Source organism: Sceloporus occidentalis, unplaced genomic scaffold (assembly GCF_023333645.1).
Source record: "Sceloporus occidentalis isolate IW3139 unplaced genomic scaffold, rSceOcc1.0.p SCAF_8, whole genome shotgun sequence".
NCBI classification, from domain to species: domain Eukaryota; kingdom Metazoa; phylum Chordata; class Lepidosauria; order Squamata; family Phrynosomatidae; genus Sceloporus; species Sceloporus occidentalis.
The window spans coordinates 2117420-2136954 of record NW_028316988.1 but is presented as its reverse complement, the minus strand read 5'-3'; the positions used below and the strand labels follow the sequence as shown (position 1 = coordinate 2136954).

At 44.3% G+C, this 19535-nt stretch overlaps 2 protein-coding genes across 5 annotated transcripts in view; one reads left to right on the top strand and one right to left on the bottom strand.

The window, feature by feature from the left end:
• TARDBP (TAR DNA binding protein) overlaps positions 1–9560 on the top strand; it is a 23388-nt gene extending 13828 nt beyond the window's left edge. For 2 of the 4 annotated variants that reach the window (XR_016282065.1, XM_089534165.1), the window contains one exon: positions 8923–9560. Coding sequence is in view for 1 of the 4 variants with exons in the window: in XM_089534165.1 (XP_089390291.1) it covers positions 8923–8981 (59 nt within the window). In the remaining 3 variants the exon portion in view is untranslated. Of the gene's footprint in view, positions 1–5296; positions 5355–8922 lie in introns of all 4 variants that reach the window. The other 2 variants (XR_016282066.1, XR_016282067.1) reach the window with 2 other exon arrangements.
• MASP2 (MBL associated serine protease 2) lies at positions 915–19535 on the bottom strand. Its single transcript, XM_089534163.1, has 11 exons — positions 19024–19535; positions 17757–17979; positions 17396–17573; positions 16470–16601; positions 10198–10394; positions 9200–9347; positions 7873–7991; positions 6238–6316; positions 5294–5431; positions 4168–4242; positions 915–1736 (listed from the first exon to the last, which is right to left on the bottom strand). The coding sequence occupies exons 1-11, from the start codon at positions 19026–19028 to the stop codon at positions 961–963; spliced, it is 2070 nt and encodes a 689-aa protein (XP_089390289.1). The 5' UTR covers positions 19029–19535; the 3' UTR covers positions 915–960.

Here is a 19535-nt window from a genome sequence, read left to right as displayed (position 1 = left end):
ATATGGTTCCTTTTAAATAAGAGTTAAGATACAGTACTTACATTGGCCCATGGATAAGTCAACTCACTTTTTTTGGGTCAATTTTTTCAGCTGAATTTCTAGACTTACACATGAGTATATAAGCTGAGGGAATCAAGAGAGCTATTCAATCCTTTGCCTCTTAAAATTGGGTGCAGAAAGAATCTGGTCAAGCTTAAATCATTTGGATCCAGTGTCTGCAGTTTGCTGAGAGATTAGACCAGTTGGCAGATGGCGATTCTGTCAGTGGCTGTTGGGGCACTCAAGAAATTCAGCCTCCAGGTTTGGAGCATTTAACGTCTCATTGATGAATTTATAATCTACATTGCATTAGTACTACTGTGACCCATCTGCTTCAAGATGACCAGCTGCTGTAATATAGAAGCTCCCATGTTTCTTTCTGTGGCGACCCGTGAGAAAGAAATTTGCAAATGATTTTTTTCACCCCTCACCTGATTTACAAATGCCATTCCTGATTTACAAATGGCATGCTACTGAGGTTCTCTATTAGATGGAAGCGCATAAACGTCTGGAGTGATGGGGAGGAAAGAACCATAAAAAACTGTTTGCTTGTATTTAACCTGTGACTCTTGTGTGCTGTCTGATAGGTTTCCCATTGGGATAGAAAGGAAGAACTATGTAAAAAGGTTTCCCATTGTAATAGGAAGAGCACTGTAAAAAGCTAGATGTTGATATTAGCCCCAGCCTCCCTAGGATAAAGATGTACATTGTTGAGGCAGACCTCAGTATACCTAGTTTAAAATCAAATAGACTAGAACTTTTAATAATGTAAATTGGTGCTTCTTAGACGTAACTCCAATGTGGTTTGATAAGACCTGTTTCCAAGTTGGTATATGTAGGATGGCAGGATTTATGTTACTTGCATAACAATAAAGGAAGATTTGAGCTTTGTTTTATTGGAATAAAGCAGTAAAAGTCAGTCTAGGAATTGTGTGCAATTGTGTCTTCAATCCATGAAACGTAATTTGTGACTTTAGTGTATACACCATACAGTCCTGCAGAGCCACACTCCAAGCCCCAGGATACAATGCCACCAACAAACCACTTTTTGGTGTGAGGATCAAAAAATACCAATGGCCCACCACTGTCTCCGCTACACGAATCCTTCCCCCCTTGCTCATACCCAGCACAAAGCATATTTTCCGTCAGGACTAAGGGCTTCCCCTCCAAACTCTGGTTTGCGTATGCGGCTTGACACTTGTTTGGATCCACAACGTCTAGCTCGGCATATAACAGGAAAGGGGACTGCCTTCTTTTCTCTGTTCTTCCCCAGCCCGCCACCACACCTATGTCACTTGTGTTCACATGGAATCTGCTGCTGCTTCCTGGCAAACAAATGGGGGTGATGTTGGCATTGATGGGGACTTTGTGGCTCAGTTTAATCAGAGCAATGTCATTGTTAAAGTTGAGGCCATCATTGGTAAAACCTGGATGGACGAAAGCAGATTCCGCCCAGGCTTGGTGGTATCGAGGGGAGCGTTTGTTCAGAAGTCCCAGTTTCAGTGTCAGGGAGGAGGCGTCGGCTGGGTTTGTGAGGACATGGGCAGCTGTTAGGATCCAGTTATCGTATAAAAGAGCTCCCCCTCCCGTTGCTCCTTGTCCATCGATGATCAGAACCTGCCAAGGGAACTGGCCAGGCAGTGCCCTTGTGCCACCAAATATGCGCTTCAGAGCATTTGAAGTTTGGACACCACAAACTGGCAGGAGAGAGAGTATCCGTAAGTCAGGGTTTCATTAGAGACTTGAAACTTGAATGATTTTAGTATTTACAGTATTTAGTATTTGGTTTGTAAGATATTATGGCCAGTGGTAAGGGAGTTGTAGCCCTCATGTGAAGGGACAGAGTTTTCCAACTCCTAGTGTATGTGTGCGTTAAATGTTTCCAAAATAATGTCATAGCCAGTGTGGTGTAGTGGCTTGAGCTATGCCTCTGGAGACCAGGTTTTGAATCCCCACACAGCCACTAGGTAACATTAGCCAAGTTGCACTCTCAGCTTCAGAGGGAGGCAAAGACCCTCAACACATCTTGCCAGGAAGACCTCATGATAGATTTGGCTTGTGTATGTATGTGCCTTGAAGTTGCTTGCCAACTTATGGTGACGCCATGAATTCTACTGAGCTTGCAAGATCAGATAGGATTGGGTGCCTTTAGGGTATTAGTGTCGCCATAAGTCAGAAGTGACTTGAAGGCACACAACAATAAAAAGAAACTACCATGATCATTTTGAAGCAAAGATGGATAGAGACTGTCCTGAAGCTTTACCTCCCTCTGAAGTGGATGGTACTCGTACCAACATCCTTGTGAGATGCTTTATACCACACCAGACCATTGATCTCTCCCATTTAGTATTTTTGGCTTTGGTGGGTTTGAGAGAAGAGGATTTGCTGCAGTCAGTGCAAGTGTTCTGGATATGCCTGGGCTTTTAGAATAAGTTTCTCTTCTAATTTGTTGTGTTGCTTTGAGATTGTCAGGATCTTGTGTTGATCTGAAGTACTTTTTCCCTGGCTGAGGTTGCTGACTTACTTCCTAGTTCTTGGTGAGAAGCATAGAAACTTTGTGATCCTCAAAGAAGTATTGGAGTGCCACTCATAATGCCTGAAACAGCTTTTGGAATTAGAAGTCCAAACCTTTATAGAACCAAAAATTCACCCTTGACATAAACATTGCTGAGCTAGATGGGTTAATGCTCTGGCTTGGTGTATAAAGCAGCTGCTTGTGTTCCTGTAGCTGTGTCTTGGAAGTGTGAGGGGAAAGTACTAATCCATTTGTTCTAAACCAGCACATGGCTGGTGAAATATTCAGGACACTCCTTAACTTTGATACATCACCAGTTAGCAGAGAACAAGAAACAGAATTTACTATCTTGGCTTTAACGGAATGGGGTTTTAAAACAAAGTATTGGCTGTTTTATGTGTTCTGGCTTTGAGAAATCCCTTCTACTGTCAAACAAAGCTAACATCCCATATGTGGACATGTTCTGACCAAATGTTGGCATCGTGTTGTTAGGAGCACATTGCATATCTTTGCCTGAAAGGAACTCATTTAATATCAGTGAATGCTTACTTTTGATACAGTCCCATAGATATGGATAGGTGTGGGCACATTTTGGGCCTCCAGGGACTTTTGAACTGCAACTCCTCACCTTTGGCTATGTTGGGAATTGCAGTCTAACAGCATCTGGAGGGCCAAACTTTGCATACAGATGGTGTATTATAGACTTCAGTAAACCGTACGTTGAAGCTGTCATCAGAATTGACTAATTGCTAGTTGGTTGTCTGCCTTTTTAAGTGTTTAATCTGCTTATTTTATTGCCATGGCATTCATACAGGTTTCTTTTAAAGACATGGTTGGAGCGCATATGATGCCATTCTTAGAAGTAAGATTTGCCTCTTCTGTATTGAAACACTGGCATGAAATCCCCCCCCCCCCCAAAGTAAAGGCAGAAAGTTATTTATGAGTTTTAATTAGATTTCCCCATCTTGTGATTTGAAGGATGCAACTGGTCCAAACACAACATCTGCAATCTTCTGGTTAACAAGTGGGAAAGAAATCTAGTTACCAAGTTGGCTAGTAGCGGTTTTCCGCTACTAATTCCTGTTTCATGGGGCTTCAGTTGTATAGTTAGATTGGGAAAAGGGGGGAATCATTTCCCAAAGATTTGTTTCTAACAAATAATTACTGAAGTGATCTACTTTGATTTATATATGGCAGCCTTCATCTACTTGATGCTCTCCAGATATGCAGGAGCGTTGCTCCCACCATTTCCGCTGTACACAGGCAGCCTGGCATGTTTGGGTGCCCCACTTTAGATGGGGCTCTGGAGCCTATGGCTCATCATCCCTTACTGGCCAAGTAAGGTAAGGGACTGAAGGGAACTGGAACCCAGCAACATCTGGAGGGCCAGCCCTGACTCAGGTTAGGGAAGGCTGGTGTATGGGACAGTTGGGTGTGAGAGATAAAGATCAAAATGTGCCACTTGTACTTGGTATCACTTACTTCTGTTCTGGTAGTATTGATGTAGATCGCTCTATCTAGTCTATAAACTCCCTTTGTAACCCACAAAATGATATGATGCAAAAGCCCAGCTCATTTTTGAACCATATCTATGTAGCAGCTTCTCACATTACCTGGCTCACAGACAGAAGGTGCTTTCCATCCCCTGGCATTTCTCCAGTAGCCGTCGGGGGCACAGTGGTAGTTGCCTAGATGAAGATTAAAGCACTTGAGTCGACCCTTCGAGAAATAGCCAACTACTTCAGAGCAGTGTGAAAATACTTCTCTGCTGTTATCAGTCCCCTTTGTAAAGCTCTTCCTTTTTCCACATAGTGTTTCCCATCTTCCCTTCCAAACAAGCTGAAAGATACTGAGCATCATGCGATGCAATATTCACTTTTACCCTTGGATGTATTCTAAGCTGAAAGATAGCATAATAGTTGAGAGACTTCAACCAGGTCCTACACTGTTGTACCACAGTTACTTTGCATTTCCCTTTGAGTTGAATCCCAGTAGGATGAATGGGACAAGTTGCAAAAGAAGTGTGCGTTGGACTGAGGCTGTGTTTCCCTGACCTGTAGCTTATCCATATTTACATCACCAGTGTTTATTAACTCCTTACATAGCATTTCAGTAACATTTTTCTCTTGGAGCTTGGAAGGTTATTTTTAAAAAGCAGTTATTTGTAGTTTCAATTCACTGTAATTATGGCAAGCCTCTCTTTAAAGTAGCTAGTTACAGTTGTAGTTACAGTTCTGGCCACCTCATTGTTTCTTCAACACCCACAACAGAGCAGAAGGAAGCATCCTAACATTTGAACCATTTTCTATTCATCCTCCAGTGAAGAAATACTGGAGGTGTGACTGTCGCTGCATTTGTACTGCAGGAATAGTCTGGTTTGACACCACTTTAACTGCCCTGGCTCAATGCTATGGAGTTCTGGGAATTGTGGTTATAGTGGGTTGCAAAACCCTGGCACCACAACCAACTACAGTTTCATAGCATTGAGCTAGAGGAGTTTAAGCTGGTGTCAAACAAGATTATTCCTGAAGTATGGATGCAGCCATACTTTATTCGCTGGAGGAGGATCAATAGAAAATGATCTGGATGAGATGCATGAAAGTAACTTTGAGAAGTACACTGGGAAGAGAATAAAGTTGTCCTTTGGTAAGTTGCAGTTGTTATGTTCTTGAAAAGGGACATTAGTTACAAGTAATGTTCTTTATAATAAGTTAACTTCCAGGCTCTGATTTCTCTTACCAGAATCTCCTGCTTTCAGAGCATAGAAGGGACTCTCGCAGATATACATGATCTCAGCTTGGTACGTAGTAATACCGGATCCTGTTGTGTAGACAATTGTCCCATTAGCTGTGTCTTGGGCTGGGCCACAGTCAACAACTGAAAAAAGGAACAATACAAAAAGTTTTCTGAGCAAATGGGCACCCACAGAAAAACTTTATTTGAGAACTTGTTCAGAGGGCACTGAAGTGCTGGATTTGAATGCCATCCTTAAGATGGCTGCAGTTGGCAAAGGAGGAACAGGCAACTTGTGACCCTCCAGATGTTGGACTGCATTTCCCATCGTCCTTCACTACTAGCTATGCAAGTTAGGGTTCTTAGGGGGATGGAGTCCAACATATAAACAGTTGTAGATCCTGCAATGTGGCCATGAAAGCAGTAGACATGAGCAGAGAGCAAGAAAACACATCTGATGCTCAGGAGGCCTTGCAGAGGAACAAAGTGGAAATTCTGGGGTGCATCTACACTATAGAAATCGTGCTGTTTGACACCACTTTAATTGCCATGGCACCATCCTACAGGATCCTGGGATTTGTAGTTTTACAAGTTCTTTCGCCTTCTCTGCCAAAGAGCGCTGGTGCTTCACGCAACTACAAATCCTAGGATTCTGTAGGATGGAGCCTTGGCCGTTAAAAGTGGAGTCAAACTGCACTCATCTCTACAGTATAGATGCACCTTTGGCCATAGCAAGTGTGTAGTTTCAGACCGGGGTGACATCAATCTCTATTTCCACCAAGGATATTCAGAGAAAGCAATTGTTATTCCACTGAGATTCAAGCATCTCTCATGCCTTTAAAATACAGTGAGATAGCTTTGTTCAGTCAAAGCGAATATTTACAAGCCAGAGATCTGCCTGGCTATTGCAGATCCAAAGACCGACTCCCCATCCCCTGATATTCACATACTGGTGCACTGAGCCATTGGCTTGTTCCAGGAACCGTTCTTTTGACATGTTGCTATGAAGGATCCCACAATCGCTTCGTTCTGGAGGGGGAAAAGAAAGCATAAATCCAAGTATATTTTTTCCTTGGGAAAAAGTTTATTATACAGTACATTGGACATCTCAGATGCATGTTCCCCTTATGGAACATAAGAAGAGAAAACGGGATTCCAGGCATAAAGGGGAATAGTGTTGGGGAGCGAATGAGTGAGTCATTTAAGGAGAGGAAGGGAATTGAGACATGAAATACATCTCTTTCATTTCATGATTGGTTCGTGAAGGTGCTTTATTGCGAGGAAGGCAGAATAAGATGTTCTTCTCCTTCTTATGTTTGAGATGCTGCTATCCTTCATATATCTTGAGGGATATATGGGGCAAAACCAACAAAGCCTCCTGTGGCCTCATAATGACTAGCCAGTTTATTATAACATACATTTTTGTGAGCTGCAGCCCACTTCATCCTGACGCATTAAGCATTTAGGTACACTGTGCATCAAGGATCCCCACACTTTGGTCCTCCAGATGTTTTGGACTTCAGCTCCCAGAACTCCTGGCCGTTGGTCAAGCTGGCTGGGGCTTCTGGGACTTGAGGTCTGAACCACCAAGTTTGGGAATCGCTGGTGTGCATGCTTGGAGCAGGATGGGGAAAACGTTGAGCATTGAAATCCGAGGAAAAATAAATGCAGGATAGATTGAAAATGAAAGCAAGTTCACAGATGGCCACTTAAGAGCTACAGCCACAGATTCACTTAGGCTGCGTCTGCACTGAGGAAATAATTCAGGTTCACACCACTATGGTATGGAATCCTGGGTATTGTATCATGGTGGCACCAGAGCTTCACAAAACTTCACTTCCCAGACCTCCATAGCATTGAGCCATGGCAGTTAAAAGTAGTGTCACACTGGATTATTTCTGCAGTGCGGACAATCCCTTTGCGACTGAATGGTAACAGGTGTCAATGGCTGTTCTTTACGGGGTAGTTTGTTCAACATGTTATTTCCTTTAAATCTTAACTGTACTCCCTTTCTTTGCAACCAAGTATTCAGTGCATAGCTAGAATTCTGAATTACGTTTGATACATCTGATGGCCACAGATGTGCATGCTGTGTGATACATTCCTTAGTCTGTAAGACACCACAGGAGTGTGTTGTTTTCTTCAAGTCTCTAGTTGCGGGGTGGGCAACTGTAGTTCTCTAAGTGTTTTTGGCCTGCAACTCTCATTAACTCTAGCCAACCTCACCACTTGTGGGGGATTATGGGAGCTGCAGGCAAAAAGCAGCTGGAGAGCCAGATGCACTCATCCTTGCTCTAGGCATTGTGCAGTAGAAGAACTAAACTATATCAAATGTGCTTTTCATACTTTTCAGTTTGATCCGGAGCATGTAGTTGAGATTGCTGTCAACCTTGTGTTTCTCCCACCCCCAAAAATTTGGAATACGGTTCTCTGTATTATGTGGAAGACTGTTAAACAGATATAAACAATAGCTGGTACAGGTTGAAAGAAAGATGAAGTGGAATGGTACCTACTGTATAAGTAAATACAAAGTTACACACTCACTTGTGTAACAAAGGAACAAAAGCCACAATAGTTTTACCTACTTCCAAGAGTACATAGCCTGTATCGCAGAGGAGCTGGTAGGAGTCTTTCATAATGTATTGTGCTTGCACTGGAGAGATGTGACCATTGGGTGGTGCTTTGGGGTCTGGGCATGGCAAAGCTGCAATAAAATGAAAACCAAAATGCCTTTCATGACTGGCAAGGGAAGGGTCTTACCTCCATTGTGAGCACATGCTTTACGTGCAGAAGGTCCCAGGCTCAAACCCATAGCATCTCCAAGTAAGGCTGGGAAAGACCATCGGTCTGAAGTCTGAGAAGCAGCTACCTGTTGGAGTGGGCCTTTTACAACTTGTCCGGACAATGTAAGCCTTTTTTAAAAAACGTTACTAAAAAGAGAAGGGAGACCAAGACCCTGTTTTAGAGGAGAAATGAGCCTCCTGGGATGTGATTCCCCAGCTGTGTGTCAGGGACACACATACATTTTTGCTTGGGACAGGGGCCCTGGATGGTTTCTGATATTGAGCTTTCCAGGATTCTAGTCCACAGGATGGATCCTCCCCAGGTATTTCTGCCACCCATTCCTAGATTGCTTTGCCCTTCTGGGCCTCATCTTTCCCTACGTGAAGGAAGAGATCAGAGCAGAGAGGGCTAAAGATTTTCATTGTTCCTGTCGCTTGGAAAGTGCAAGCAAACAATGCCAAGGTGGCAGAGCAGTAGAGCTGAGAAACTCAGGAGGCAGAGGGGATTCCAGTTGAGTTCTGGGCAGAGCTTGGAAACGCCATGTTCCCGGACTACAACTCCCATAAACCTCCATCCATCGTGGCCCACTGGGCCTTGCCAGATGTTTGATGAGGCCAATCCCATGCTTGCCCTGGCTCTGCTGCCGCTGCATGCAAAGATTTGGGGACGGGGGGACGGGGCACCACAAACTGAACACTGACATCTCGGGACAAACAGATCTGACCAGTTTGGGCTCCTCGCTTTCCCCAAGTTAACTTTCATTTCGGCCCATTGCCATTCCCATTTTCTAAACCCTCCTCCTGTGTTTTCCCACTGCTTCTCCCATCTTTTTTTGTTTCTTCTTGCCACAGAAAACCCATTAAGGAGGGAAAGACAGAACGGCTGCACAATGATGCCTTTTGACTGGTAGCGCTAGGATCCGGCTATTTGGAAGCACCCCAAGTCTCATGAGAACATAAGAAGAGCTCTGCTGGACCAGACGGAAGGCCTGTCTCACCCAGCCTCCTCCTGTTTCCCACAGCGGCCAAACGGAAGCCCATGAGCAGGACATCCGACGTAGATTTGCCCACAAAACTCCACCAAGGCCCACCTTTGTTTTGTAAAGAAAGAAAAAAAGCCTTCTTCTACCTGTTGTGTTGTATCTGAGCTTCCATCCGGTGTGGACTCCAGAAAGGTCCGTGGCGAACTGAATATCCACAATGTGGCTGCGTGTTTCGATTTTTGGAGGAAGCGTGTCCCCGCAGAACGGGCCGAACTCTTGCTTGGGTGTTTTTATCTGGAACAAGGAAAGGAAAACACAAACCAAACCACACTACTTAACTTAGGCCTATCTGTTTTCGACGTCCGTGCGTTGGCAACCTGTGCCTGTCTGTTCCCGCATGATGAAGACGCTCTCGCTTTCTCTCCTCCCTCTCCCGCCATCTTTGTTTGCCCTTTTCTGCTTCCATGTGGATTTTTTAAAATAAAATTAAATTTAAAAAAACAACAACCCTGATTTTAAATGTGACTTGCCCAAGACAGAAATTTTGCCATTTTGCAGCAAAGCTGTAGCAGGGGAAATGTGAATTTTGAGTTCAGATGTGAGTATAAAGTATATTACTGGGCAATCGTTTTCAGTCTTTGCCCCATCTGAAAGTCTTCAGAGAGCAGTAGGTTTGTCTTTTCTCAAGGCACTCATATTACTGACCTTACATTGGCTATTCTTGGGCAAAAGAACCGCAAAGGCAAATACAGACTCGGATGTGAAACTACTGAAGTATAGCTTACTAAGAAGTTAAATTTCTCACCTGTGGCTTGAATTAGGATATGGGTTTTTTTTTTCATTCCATTACGGAGGGGAATTGGTTTATCCATGCAAGATCATTGGTGTCATTTTGGGAGTGGTGACTACTGATCTTCCATGCATTTAAGTTTTTAACCTGATTTTCATAAGTCTCTACTTTGGGAGTTTCATTTGTTTGTAACTGCGCTTCTCAAAGTTCCCTTCTGTCCTCCTCGCCCTTCCCACCGTCATGATTGTAAATATACATTTAGGATAACTCTTCCTGGGTCTGACATAGTGGACTGCAGTGTACAGAAGTAGTTTTAAAATACTTCTTTGCTGGTGCTGCAAGAGATTAGAATACCTTAAGGATGTCATAGGGACACAGCACATCCGGATGGGTTTCCACATCAAAGCTTTCCACAAATTCCAGGATAACCATAAATCCTTCTTCCACCTGGATACCGAAATTGCACCGGGAGAGTTTGGGATACGAGTTGGGATAATTTGGGCTGGCAAACTCTCCAGACCTTACGGTTAGCACCTTGTTTTGGCAGTCGGCTGGAACAAAAGAGCAGGGAGGAAAGATAAAGGAAAGCATTTAAGACATACCTTTGCTATATTCTCAGGACAGTAATGGTGGTTCTAAGAGTGCATACAAATATGTTCAAGTCTAAGGAGTCCCAGGGGGTTTTGAACCAAAAGGAGGTCTTTACGAGCTTTAAGACTCCTTGCCTCCTCCTTTTTAAACATCATACAAGTGGTCCTCCTTGCTGCATGTTGTAAAGGGATGTGTTGTGTGAAGAATGGCATTGCCTATCATTTCCATAGTGTATCCATGGCTTGCAAGAGAGCACTTTCACCCTCTGCATTATTCGTAACTGCATAAACACCCAGGTTTTCCATCTTTGCTTGAAGTTTCCCAAAGCTCTTAAGGACATGGGCTTTTCCTTTTGAGGATGACGCTTCAGCTGCTTGATAGTTTTAATTGCCTTTTTCATTACCTGCATCTGGTTATAATTTGACCAAAGGGCTCCCAGTTTCCAAACCGTACTTTAGCATTTCTCATTGTGAACATCAGTATATACATAGCAATCTATTTAGATAGCCTGATGTTTTTGAAAGCTTTCTCTTATGTCAGTGTTGGGGTAAGTCTGGGGACCTTAGGGCCGCTTGTGGCCTCAGCTTCTTGTAGCCCTGGGCCCTGTTTCAAAAGCCCTCTGCAACAGATCGGTTCAGACGTCTGGCAAAAGCAATCTAGCCCTCTCTGGGCAGCCTAGGAAGTGATGGTGATGGTTAGTTGGGCAAGTCACACCTTCTCAGCCTCAAGAAACAAACAAACAAGCTTCATTTATATACCGCTTCATACCGCAGTGTCTAAGCGGTTTACAACTGTAAGTTAATTTGCCCCCAACAATCTGGGTACTCATTTTAGCGACCTCCTCGGAAGGATGCAAGCCTGAGTCAAGCTTGAGCCCTTTTTCTGGTCTTGAACTCGCAACCTTATGGTTTTGAGTGAGTGGCTGCAGTACAGGCATTTTAAAGGCAATGGCAAACCCCTTCTGAAGAAACATGCCAAGAAAACCCCATGATAGGCTTGCCTTAGGGTCACCACAAGCTGGAAATGACTTGAACCCATTGCAACAAGAACAAAGTGGCCATCAGAGGGCCATATATATCCTTTTTTAGAGGATGCTCCATTTGGACGCATCCTCCGTTCAAAGGGGTGTGTGGTCCGAGTCCGGTTTAAAGGCCAAAGAGCTACCAAAAGGCAAAAAGGAGAGGCCTGAAATTGCCCATTCAAAGCACTGGGCAGCCAGTGGAGCGGGCTGGCACCCAAACCACCTGCCCCACTTTTCCCTGATATGATTTGTTTTTGAGTCCTTTCAAGCTGTTTCCTGACTTATGGCGATGCGATGACAGGGTTCTCTTGGCAAGATTTGCGCCGAGGAGGTTTGGCATTGCTTCCCTCTGACTACAGCACCTGGTTTTCCTGTGGCTTCCCAATTACCAACCAGGCCTCTCCTGGCGTAGCTCCCAAGATCAGATGGGATCCGGTGCCATCCCTGTATTGCACATGATCAGAAGTACCATTTCATAGCATTTGTAAAATCGCATCGATAGTTACAGAAAAATATCTGCAAACCCGCAGCCTCTTTTCATGGATATGATGTCAGTGACTCATAGATGGCAACCATAGTTGGTAGAAAGAGGGAGAGTCTGAAGTTGGGGAGTGGGAAAGGGAAAGGAAGTAGTGGAATGGACACGATGTCGAAAAGGAGGAGAAAAAAGAGTAAAAGGAGGTGATAGAGAGAAAAAGGAAAGGGCTGTTGTTCAGCAGTACCAACTTCAGCTCCATCGACTGCTGGCATGTGGCACCCTCAGCGTTACACATTTGATGCAATTTGGATCACAGCCACCTGCAGCTTTCCTTTCCAAACTCTCCAAAAGGAAGAGCTTTACTCTGACTGTGCTTTTGGTTCCAGGCATGTAGGAGTAGAAATTATCTCTGCTCTGCAAAATCCAGTGGCAACAACCCTTGCTGACATGCTCCGAGCCACAAGGTCTCCTGCTGGAAGGATCTCTCCTTGCTGACAGGGCTTGGTGCATCCTGGGTCCTTGCTGCTGGCGAGGGTTCCCTGCCAACCGATTTATGGAGGCGGATGGAGCAAGGCCTGTCACCCACGCTCTGAATAGTGTTGCTCTCACAGCGGTAAGGCGCTCACGATGACGCCGAAGGAGAGGAGCATTCAGGCTCTCAAACCTTTCGCCCTTTGCTGTTCTTCTCCCCCACCCCAACTATAGCCACTCTTTCAGTCTAAAATTTTAAGAGAAACATCTCATTTCAAAAGGCTACACTTTCAGCCAACGACCTCTGAACCAAATGTCTGCAATGCCACCTTCTGTGCCATTGAAAACCACAGGGAATGGTAGGTAACCTTCCATCCACAGGATGGATAAGGCTTCTGGTCAGAGGTAATCATGATGGTTAAAGATAAATGTTAACTTTTATATAACCCTGCAGAGGATTAAACGGTGCACTTTGTGGGCACTTGGCAAAATGTTGCATTGAAGTGAGCTGTGGATTTTAGAAGCACTTTGCAGGCTTGTTCGCAGGATCCAGCTGTGCATCCGTCCCAGTTTTGGAGAAACGGCAGGGTATTGATGATGAAGATGATGGATGGGAGAAAAAAAAATTTCAGGCACTATACAAGTACAGTACACTGTATAGATGGACGGACTCCATCAAAGAAGCCACAGCCGCTCTCAATTTGCAAGACCTGAGCAGGATTGTTGATAAGGGAGATCTCTCATCCGTAGAATCCCCATCAGTTGAAGTCAACTTGACAGCAATCAAACTACTATAATGTCTCATTAAAGCTGGGAGTCTTATCCATTAAGGATGGACAAATGTACAAATTTCACATCATTAAAAATAACCTTTTGCTGTCCAATTTTGGAAGAAATTTGCAAATGTTAGTTCGTTGATTCCTCCCCCCCCCCCCCCAAATAATGCACTGAACAAGATTGTCACAAAGTTGCACTAGCCAAACCCAATAGGCATGCTTGTTCCCAGTGGTTCTCAACCTTCCTAATGCCGCGACCCTTTAATACAGTTCCTCATGTTCTGGTGACCCCCGACCATAAAACTGTGGTGTCTCAGTTCCTACGGCCATTGGAAATAGTGTTTTCCAATGGTCTTTGGCGACCCTTGGGAAACCCCCCAAAGGGGTTGTGACCCACAGGTTGAGGACCACTGATCTAGACAGCCATCGGGCACCTGCCTACCATGAAGCTATTTTAAAAAGTGGAACCTCTGGGAAAAGAAAAAGGTGGCAGCCCCAACTCAAAACTCCCAGCGAGACTAAAGATTCAAAGCCAGAGTTTGGAGAGTTATGTACTTGGAGACCTTTGAGTGAATTTGCGAATTTTGCCATCCCCCAGATAGAGTGGTATTAACTACGGTTTATAGGGGAATCTGTGAATTTTGGAAGGTTCTTACCAAGAAGTGCACCAAAAATAATAATAAAATAAAAATTCTCGCTCATCTCTATATCTTCTTTTTAATTGAGAGACTATGGATATTCCTGCTCTTAAAATACTGATGAGAAAGGGTTAGGTTTTTATGCCTCACCATTTTGGATCTCAAAGGCCTGTTACAGACTGCCAAAATAAAGCTGCTTTGGGTCTCTTTGGAGGTATGTTATTTAAATGATGAATGGGTCCTAAGAGTCCGGAGGTTGCGCCAAAGCCACACTCCATTCCTAAGCACTGGAGTACAGCTTTGGTGCAGCTTCCGCAGTCTGTAACAGGCCAAAGATAACCATTAAGGTATCAGCACTCATGGCCATCCGGTTTGAGTTGGTGGCATCGCAGACATTATCCAATATATGTATATGTATATATATATATTGCATGGTTCATAGTGCAGTTTGCAACTGATGCAGTAAAAGAGGAACCCAGCTATCCAACAGTGAGAATGGGTTTCTTGTTCCAGCTACAGTCACGACAACCAAATGTTTTAGAATTAGTTCTCCTTTTGTGCTTTATCCCTTTTTATACCGGTCTGCGGGGAGCTGTTTTTATGAAGGGCTGTATTTTTTATTATTCACCATCTTACAAGAGTGAAAAATCTATCTGTCTGTCTGCAAAGGCTTTCCTAAGAAGGACAGGGTCATTTTTCACCCAGCCCTTGGCTATAAAGCCAAGCGGGGCTTTAGGGCTGTCGGGAGAGCGTTCAATTATACTTAGGGCCTATATTTTTATTAGAGATATGCCGCATGGCCCACAAGAGACCTGAACTCAGAGAAATGGGCCTGGCTCAACTTGTGAACTCACGACGGCCGGATCATTAGGTCTGAAATTAACGGCGGGCTGTAAATCTGATTGCTGAGCAACTGGAAAAAGCGTAGCAGAATCTTAAGAGGAGAAGTAAAGAGGATGGAAGCGAGGGTGACTTTGTCTTTTAAGAGTAAGGTGAGACTGGAAGGTGTGTGTGAGAGCGAAAGAGGCAAAGAATAGGCTCTTCTCACTTGTTTGTGGCATTTGAGATAGCAAAGAGGCTGGAATCATATACTTGAATGACATGCAATGCCAACAATACCTTGCATGTCAAAAACGAATGTATTTGGAAGCCACCCTCCTTGAATTGCTCGCTTTGTGCATGCAATGAGGACTGCACTGCAGAAATAATGCCATTTGGCACCACTTTGGGGTTTATCACACTGGGGCTGGTTTCGGCATTAGAGAGAGATTAAAGCGCATTTAAAGCATCCCGCAAATCAATGGCGAGTAATTGGGCAAATGTATCTTGGAAGCTGTAGTCCAAAACTCCTGCCGACTGCCGTGCCAAAAAGCCTGGCTGTTCTGCTAACAGGAGCATAGCATGGAGTATTCTGCCACAGCTGTGGCTGTATCCACATGGCACAATTGTAGCACTTTGATACTATTTTAACTCCCATGGCTCTCGCCAATGGAATCCTAGGATTTGTAGCTTGGAGAGCTTCATGGGATTCCCTTGAAAAACAGTGTAGAACAGCAGTTCTCAAATGTTAATCCTCTAGGTATTTTGCTGCCAGATATCCCCAGTCAGCTTGGCTAATGACCACGTGGATTTTGGGAGATGAAGTCCAAAACACTGAAAGCCACATTTTCAGAACAACTAGTGGAGAGCCAACATGCAGAGAATGCTAAGCATCCTATGAAATTACAAATCCCATGAATCCAGAGGTTGAAGCCATAGAAGTTAAAGTGCTATGAAACCACTTTAAAGTCCCAAACACTGTGAAGGCCACATTTTCAGAACAACTAGTTGAGAGCCAACATGCAGAGAATGCTAAGCATCCTATGAAATTACAAATCCCGGGAATCCAGAGTTTGAAGCCATGGAAGTTAAAGTAGTGTCAAACTGCTCTATCCTAATTCTGGGGTGGTTTTACGGACTACAAAACGACATCATTTCATTCCAATATTCTGTTCTGGGACTAGGCTCCTGCCTTCTTGCAGCAGGGCCTCCTAAGGCAGTCCTTTGATCGGCTTGCGCTCCTTATCAGTAATTCAACTTTTGGAGGGGGGGGGATTTAAGCTTTTGGAAATCTCAGAAAAAACATTTTTTATTTAACAACAGGAGGCAGGCCTAGGCAGAAAGGAAAGAGAAGAAAGAGGCCCGAGCCGGTCCCTGATTGAGCATAACATTTGCCACGGTTGCAGCAGGAGGCTGCAGGCGGTTCAGGAGGGAATCTCTCCGTGTGCCTTATCTCTGTCTCCGCCTAAGTCGCGAAGGAGCGGATTTAGTTATTTCACGCTGGAAAATAAAGAAGGGGGGAAAAGAGAGGGATAGAAAAAGAGGCTGGTGAATACAACCTTCCCGAGCAGGCGGATGAATATGTTTTCATTCCCCCCCTCTCTTCATTCTTAAAAACAGATTGCTCTGTTGTTTTATTTGTGTGTTTTCACTGAAAACAATGACTGGCATTTGCAAATTTCTTCTTGTTTGCTGCAGAAAGAGCTTGAGATTTGTTTTAAATCAAAAAATCAGATTGCAAGTGAAATTGATGGATCTCCCCATCCCTCCTTCTCAGCAACTCAGGTCCATATCCTCTGAGACTTGCGTCTCCGTGTTTCGTGGCCACTCACCGGTGCAGGTCTTCTTGTCTTTGTGCAGCAGGTATCCAACCTGGCAGCTGCAGTAAAAGCCGCCCAGGTAATTATGGCAGTGATGGTCACAAATCGGCTCACCGTCGAGCGGCTGTTCACACTCATCAATGTCTGGAAGGGAAGGAAGGGAGAGAAAGGGCAGTGGAAATGTGGCTCGCTCCAGGAAAGGCGCATCGATTTTGAATAAAGGGTGGCCTTAAGACATGCATGTAAAGCTGGAAACGTATTCGAGTGTATCCATGTCAGCCATGCAGCAAAATACAAGATCCAAAATCCACAAAGATAGTTATACTATTATGGGCCAACCCAAATGCACCAAGTACATCATGAAAGCTTTGTCAAGAAGGAATTTCCTGGACTAGACAAGGATTGGAAGATCTCACAGCCTGACCCGAAGTCTGCAGTTTTTGTAGGCCATCTCCAGGCCTTTCCTCTGCCTTGTTCTATAATAATAATAATAATAATTATTATTATTATTTCCATACGTACTATTTAGCGCAAACATATTTGTCAATATTTTTGCATCAAGTTATAGTAACACTACTACTTTGGTTTTACCTTCAACTCCATATTTATCCTCCTCTAAGCTCTGCTTTCATATTTCTACATATAATACTAATTGTCTCTTTGTGTTAAATACAGTTCAGAGTTTCCTTTCTTACATATTTCCCCCCCTTATTTATCATTGTGGTGGTTGTATTTAAGTCCATTGCAAATAATTATGATTATTAATATCATTTTAGGTTCTCCCAGAATGGACTAAACCTTACTCAAAGAAGCAGATAGTTCCTTTTTTAATACAGTACTTACGTAGAACCATGGATAAGTCAACCCAGGTTTTTTGGGCTCCATCTTTTGACCAAAGTTACTAGACTTATCCATGGGTATATACAGTACTTCTTTACCTTCAGCGGCGTAGAAAGCTTCGAAGCCAGTGAATTCCTTCTCGTTGGAGTAGTCTGACCTAAAGGTCACTGCCAGGTTGTTGTCGAGTGAGTGATATGTCTTGTCACCCGGGGCTTCCTCCGTGTCGGTGCTCTGGCGTCCGCACAAAGTGGCCAAGACCTTTCCTCCTGAACGCAACTGCAAAACACGGGAAAAAAGTGGGATGTGGTAATGATGGGAGGACAACAATTTCAGCAACTGGGGCATTGTTGTTGCAATTGCCTGCTTGCTATAATGACAGGCAGCTGGGGAAATACTCTAGGAAGAAACCAGATCCACATATTTAAACAGTCTTGCGTACATGCCTGTACTTTCACGTACTTTGATGTAGTCGTAGTCGCACTGGTAGGACAACTCAAGGTTGAAGTGGGTGAAGTAGAGGCGGATGGCATAACCGCGGGGCACGGTGATATTCCAGGTCCTCTCCTTGCTGTTCGGATAGGTGTTTGGGAAATCTGGGGACGCGATCCTCCCGTACATTCGCTCCAGCTGAAGAATGTCGCCAAGCGCCCCATGGCAAAAGACAACCAAGAAGAGGCAAAATCTGTCGGGGGTGAGATGATGGAAGAAGTTTAGACGGTGATGGCTGGGGTAAGTGTCTTCTCCTCTTTCACCATCATGGGCTGGGTATGTTTAGCTTGGAGAAGGGAAAATTGAGAGGTAGCCTGATAGCCGTCTTTAAAGGCTTGAAAGGATGCCATGCAGAAAATGGAGCCAGCTTGTTTTCTGCTGCTCCAGAGACTAGAACACAAACCAATGCATTCATATTACAAGAAAAGAGATTTCACCTAAGAATGGGGAAGAACGCCTTGACTGTAACATTGGGTGACCTTGCTAAGTAATTTAAGTAACTTTTTCTCAGCCCAACCAGTTACTTTATAGGATTGTTGTGAAAATAAATGGGGAGGAGGAGGAGGCAGAAGAAGAAGAGAGGCATGTACCTTGAGTACCTTGAGCTCATTGCAATAGCAATAGCACTTGACATTTCTGTGCCGCTACTCCAGCTTGGAACTTGGGAGTGAATACTGTCAACAAACTTATATAAACATACACTTGTCCCTCCATATTCGTTAGGGTTGGGGCACAAGACCCCCGTGAATATGTAAAAACCGCAAGTAACAAAAACACCATGTTTTTACATGGAAGGACACCTCTCTAGGAATCTCTGGGTCCTCCAGGGCAACTCTGTGGTCAACGTCCGACAGACACTGACCATAGAGTTGCGCTGGATGAGCTACAAACACCTTGTAGAGTATTCTCTCTAGGAATCTGTAGGTCTTTCAGTGCAACTTTTAGTTCAAGTTGACCATAGAGTTGCATTGGAGGACCAAGATACTCTTAGAGAGAACATATTGATCAAACCCATGAATAATCAAATCTACAAATCTCAAAGCTGCAAATGTGAAGGGAGGAGTGTACATGGATCCCCCCCCCCCCCCCGAGCATGGCTGGAAAAGCCTTCATGTTTGCATATTTTAGGGCCGAGCTTTTAAGTATCAGTCGGATCTCACAGAGAGAAACAGATCAAGAGAATCAGCAGCTAAGGTTCCCCGATTCCTTCGGGACGAACATCTTACGGAGAACCTACCTCATTGTTGTAAAGGCCTTCTGGACGTCCGCCGTCTCTTTGTCGTCAACAACTTTTCCTGGTATGTTTACACTGCGGGGGAATGGTAGTCCTTCCTTCTGTGGGTTCAGCACTATTTGTCTGGCTGTTGAACTCTGATCTTTATCTCATCCTTTCCCATTCAGTCTGGCCCTTTGGTTCTCGTGAAACCCGACTGCTTGGTGGAAATGATTATGTGCTCACTTCAATGGCTTTCCTCTCTCTTTCACTCTTGCTTTCCAAAAAGGAAGACAGAAGAGTTTGGGTTGCCACACCTTGGGCCGAATTCGAAAGGATTTAGAGAAAGGTTGAGCAACAGAGAGCAGTGTTTGTGTTGGAATGGAGAGCAAAGTCAGGGAGAGAAAATGCAGAAGGGGGAGGCGGAGAGGTACCGGGAAGTACAGCATTGCTTTCAGCCCAGAACTGACAAAGAAAGACCTGGGGCAATGCCCATTCGCTTTCGACAGCCGGGTCTTCCCCAGTCTTGTGCAATG

Coding starts and splice junctions, on each gene's coding strand:
- MASP2 (XM_089534163.1), bottom strand. Junction 10,395..16,469: donor AGACAAGAAGACCTGCACCG/GTGAGTGGCCAC, acceptor CTTTTGTTCCAG/CCGACTGCCAAAACAAGGTG. Junction 4,243..5,293: donor TCTGAAAGCAGGAGATTCTG/GTAAGAGAAATC, acceptor ATCTTCATCTAG/GCAACTACCACTGTGCCCCC.